The sequence below is a fragment of the Chrysochloris asiatica genome, unplaced genomic scaffold (genome assembly GCF_000296735.1).
Source record: "Chrysochloris asiatica unplaced genomic scaffold, ChrAsi1.0 scaffold00161, whole genome shotgun sequence".
In the NCBI taxonomy this organism is placed as follows: Eukaryota; Metazoa; Chordata; class Mammalia; order Afrosoricida; family Chrysochloridae; genus Chrysochloris; species Chrysochloris asiatica.
Window position 1 is genome coordinate 2,369,221 of NW_006408679.1, and position 5,404 is coordinate 2,374,624.

Genomic DNA, 5,404 nt, shown 5'->3' on the forward strand with positions numbered 1-5,404 from the left:
ACTTCATCTCTCATACTTCAGACATATTGTCAGGAGGGACCAGTCACTGGAGAATGTTTGGTAAGGTGGGGGGTCAGAGAAAAAGAGGAAGACACCCAGAGAGATGGATTGGCACAGTGGCAGCATCAATGTGCTCAAGAGTGGCAACAACTGTGAGGTTTGCCCAGGACTGGGCAGTGTTCCATTCTGCTGTGCATAAGGTTGCTATGAGTCAGTACCGACTCAATGGCACCTAACAACAACAAACACCCTTCTGAGTATGGCTGTGTGGCTAAGAGAAAGCAGTCAAGAACACAGCACTCCCAAAGGGCTTTCTGTACAGAGATCCCTGATGTAGAGCCATTTGGAGGACAGTTCACTAATTTATAGCAGTAAACCTGGCCCAGAGATATATTTATTATTAAGCTATTGACAACATCATTGTAGAGTGTGTATATGAATATGAGATAGAGAGATCATTCACTCTGCTGATACTTGATTCAGTGACCTGCTATTCTTAGACCCTGAGGAATACCTTGAGGAGTGAAATAAGACACAAGGGAATTGCCTTTCAATATTCCAACAAATTCCATATAAAAAGGGATTTTATGTATGTAGGGGCTCCAGAGAGTAGCACAGAGACCAAAGATGAAAACTATAGGGAACACATGTTGCCTCTCTGTGGAGGTCCCTTTTCACAGCAGCTTCTCCCACAGACGACTGCAAGGTCTTGGGTCAAGGATGTCCAGGTACCAATGATCTCAGCTTCTTATTCAACAATTTTTCCTCAAATGAGATCTGAGAATGGTAGATTAAACTCGACTCTTTAAAGTATTCTTTATGGAACCAGATCTTAACCAAAGAAGATAGCAAGAAGGAGTTAAGAACAGACTTGGGCTGGTAGTGATTTATGACTCAGTCTGTCTGTTTCATTGGTGTTGTTGTTAGGTGCCATCGAGTCGGTACCGACTCATAGCGACCCTATGCACAGCAGAACGAAACACTGCCTGATCCTGGGTCAACCTCACTATCATTGCCACGCTTGAGCCCATTGATGCTTCCCCTTTGCCAATCCATCTCACTGAGGGTCTGACCCTCCACCCTACCAAACATGATATCCTTCTCCAGCAACTGGTCCCTCCTGACAATATTTCTGAAGTATGAGAGACGAAGTGTGGCCATCCTGGCCTCCAGGGAGCATTCTGGCTGCACTTCTTCCAACACAGATCTGTTGGTTCTTTTGGCAGCCCATGGCACTTTCAATATTCTCCTCCAAAACCTCAAAAGCATCAGTTCTTCTACAGTCTTCCTTATTCACTGTCCAGCTTTCGCATGCATATGAGGTTATTGAAAATACCATGGCTTGGATCAGGCGTACCTTAGTCCTCAAGGTGACAGCTTTGCTCTTCAACATTTTAAAAAGGTCTTGTGCAGCAGATTTGCCCAATGCAATATGTCGTTTGATTTCTTGACTGCTGCTTCCATGAGTGTTGATAGTTGATCCAAGAAGAATGAAGTCCTTGACAACTTCAATCTTTTCTCCATTGATAAGACTGTTGTTTATTGGTCCAGTGATGAGGATTTTTGTTTTCTTTACATTGAGATGCAATCCACACTGAAGGCTGTGGTCTTTGATCGTCATCAGTAAATATTTTAAGTCTTCTTCACTTTCCGTAAGCAAGGTTGTATCATCTGCATATCACAGGTTGTTAATGAGTCTTCCTCCAATCCTGACGGCATGTTTTTCTTCATAGAACTTAGATTCTCAGATTATTTGCTCAGCATACAGGTTGAATAAGTATGGTAAAAGAATACAACCCAGTCGCACACCTTTCTTCATTTTAAAACATTCAGTGTTCCCATGTTCTGTTCAAACAACTGCCTCTTGGTCCAGGAACAGATTCCTCATGAGCACAATTAAGTGTTCCAGAATACTTATACTTTGCAATGTTGTCCATAGCTTGTGATGATCCACACAATCAAAGGCCTTTGCATAGTCAATAAAGCACAGGTAAACATCTTTCTGATATTCTCTGCTTTCAGCCAAAATTGGTGGTGTTAGTTGCTGTCATGTCAATTCTGACTCATGTCAGCCCCATGTTGCAGAGTAGAGCTGTTCCACATAGTTTTGGAGGCTATGACCTTTGGGAGTCATATCACCCAGCCTATCTTCTGAGGCATCTCTGAATTGTCTGGAGCTGCTAACTTTTTGACTAGTAGTCAAACTCTTAACCATTTGCTCTAACTAGGGCCTTAAAAAATGGCTCAATCTTTTTTAGTGTTTGGTTGTCTTGGTTCTCTAGTGTTGCTATAATAGTAATACCACAAGGGGAGGGCTTTAACAAACAGAAATGTATTCTCTCACAGCTCATGAGGCTAGAAGTCCAAATTCAGAGCATTAGCTCTGCAGAAAGATTCTTGTCTCCTTTCAGCATCTGTAGACCCAGCCCTCCTTGGAGAGTTCCATGTGTTTTGGCATCAGTCTTTCCCTGGGTCTAGGAGCTTCACAGTGCCGAGACCCCAGGCCTAAAGCATGCACTCCACTCCTGGCTCTTCTTTCTTGGTGAGAGTAGGTCCTTTCTCCCCAGCACACTTCTCTCTTCTTTTATCTCTTGTAAGATAAAAGGCATTACAGGCCACACCCCCAAGGAAACTTTCTTTCAATTGATTGGCTGCTCTTAACAAATTTCATCATGAAGGTGATTACAATTATAATAGATCTCTTCATGAGGGATTACCACTTTACTGCTCAATCATTGAGACCCTGGCCCAGTCAAGTTGACACAAAACTTTAACCATCACAATGGTATTGTGATTAGTTCATGGAGTCTGGTAGACTTTGATTTCACCATTTATTGGTCATAAGACTTGGACAAATTTATTCCCTTCTCTTGTACCTTACTGTCCTCAGCTATAAAGCAGAGGTAAATCTTAATAGCTACAGAACGCCAAGTGTACTGCTTTGTTCATTGTTACATGCTATCAAGGAAGTTTGGACTCACAGTGACCCTGTATAGGGTTTCCAAGGAGTGGCTGGTAGGTTTGAACTGCCCACCTTGCAGTTAGCAGCCCAGTGCTTATCTCACAGAGTCACACCAGGACTCCTTGTTCATAGTAGGCACTTAATAAGTGATCATTCCTCTACCTTTGACATCTCTTATATACTGACTTTATCCCTAGCTCATTCCCTTCACACTCCAATAGCCAACAGCATTTTGTGATCCTGTCTTGGGGATGTGGCTCTCTTTTTTTATTAATAAATGTCTATATATCTCTCTTTACTCACCTAAATGCCCCTTTTCTGACACGTCGAGTCTGAATTAGAAATTCCTTCATTCGTGCCCTCATGGCACTGTAGACCTGCATCTCTTCTACCTCCTCATATACTTGGCATTATAACCACTACATTTCCCTGCTGGACTCCTTGAAGGCAGGGACTATTTTCAATCCTAGCTTCTAATACAGGACTGGTGTAGCACTATGGGTTAATACACTGGACTGCAAGGTCGGTTGAAACCACGAAACCACAAGGTTGGCAGTTCAAGCTCATCAGCCGCTCCTTGGAAACCCTATACAGAGTCGCTATGAGTAGGAATCAACTCGATGGCACTTAACAGCAACAACAAATATAGGATTTGGTCATAGTAGGCAGAAATATGTGTTGAATAAAAGACAGAAAAGATCAAAGAAATAAACAATACTGTACAACAACAAAAACTGTCCTAAGGAAAAGCTTTTTTCTCTTGCTAGATCCCTCTCCCCTCTTAGGTATACAAACAAGAGATTCACTATTGGTATGCTGAAGTTTTATTGTTGTCAATCACCATCAAGTTGAACCCGTGTACAACAGAATGGAACATTGCCTGGTCTGCACCATCCTCGTGATGTGCTCAAGTCTGTTGTTGGGTCCACTCGGTATGTTGAGTGCCTTCCAACCTAGGAAGCTCATCTTCCCAGCACTAAATCAATTAGTATTCAATTGTGGACCATAGGGTTTTCACTGGTTAATTTTGGAAGTAAATTACCAAGCTTTTCTTCCTACTCTTATTCTGGAAGCTCTGCTAGAATCTGTTCATCATGAGTGACTCTGCTGGTATTTGAAATGCCAGTGTCACCACTTCTGGCATCATAGGAACCCACAAGCTATACAGTATGCCAAACGGACAGATGGGTGGTAGATTTTTAAGATAATCCAGCCCCTTTTATTGACTCCCACCTTGAATTTCAGGCTCCGTGTGAGGGGGGTAGCCATGATGAGCCCATCTTGGGGCCGATCCCAACAGTCATACCTGGGAATCTGCTCTCAAAGTCACTGCTCAGACTCCTGAACCAAAGGTCTGACTGACGCCCAGCTGAAACATGATTTCTAACCCAAACAAGACAAGTTTTGCATATTCAGTGAGAAATGATGCTCCCTCTCTAACTTCAGCTTTCTCTTTGATGTGGAAGCTTTTGAGCATTGCTGTTAGAATCCCTCGTTAGTACATATGGATTAGATGTTGTCTTTTTGAGAAGGCAGTAATTGTTTATAGGATTTTTAAGTGTATTCCTATATATTTTAAATGTTGCTGTATTTAATGTGTCTTGTGAATGTCAATAAGAAATAACATTTACAAAAAAGGAACAGCAGATTCCTTGTTTTGAGTTTCAAGTTGAGCAAAGCTGAAGAAAATGCCAAAATAATATGCAAATATTAATAAGCCATATGTAAAGCTTCTTGGATTTAAAAAAACTTTTTCTGAAGCTGTCAACACAATTTGGTCTCCCTGTCATTATTCCTGGGTGTTTATTTTTTTTTCTTTATTTTTTAAATAAAATCTGCTCTGTATCTCAGGATAATTGGGAATATTCCCCAGTGGGTACTAACTCCTTACCATGACTTCTTTTGTTTGCTTGCAGGAAATTTTGATTGGGTAGGGAATGATTTTACCCAGAATGCCGGTACAGGCCTTGTTATCAACCAAGCAGACGTGAGTAACGACACAAGCATCATTAAGCAATTGAAAGATGTGTTTGAAAGGGACTGGTATTCACCCTACGCCAGAACCTTACAGCCTACCAAACAGCCAAACTGTTCAAGCCTTTTCAAACTCAAACCTAACAAAACTGCCACATACAATACCAGCAGAAAAAGACCCTTGAGTGCTCAACAAGAATGAACTGAATGACAGGACAGCTCCGGATTTCATATTTACATATAAAGGATTTGAGGACGGAAAAACCGTTTACTATGTCCTTTTCTTAGGGAAAAAGCACACTGATTTAAAACATTCTCTGAAGTACATGTAACATCTAATAATAGTTAGTGTCATATACACTAAATTTAAGACTTTTATACTGTTACTTCTGTCAGAGAATGTCGTTTCGGCTTAGAGGGTAGTTTTTATGTTTGCATACAAATTTTAAAACTTTGATTCCTCTTCCT

General features: G+C 41.3%; 1 protein-coding gene across 1 annotated transcript in view; it reads left to right on the forward strand.

The window, feature by feature from the left end:
• PLD5 (phospholipase D family, member 5) overlaps nt 1-5,138 on the forward strand; it is a 66,348-nt gene extending 61,210 nt beyond the window's left edge. The window contains exon 6 of the mRNA XM_006871156.1: nt 4,879-5,138. Coding sequence (XP_006871218.1) covers nt 4,879-5,138 — 260 coding nt within the window. The remainder of the gene's footprint in view (nt 1-4,878) is intronic.
• Nucleotides 5,139-5,404: the final 266 nt, after the last annotated feature.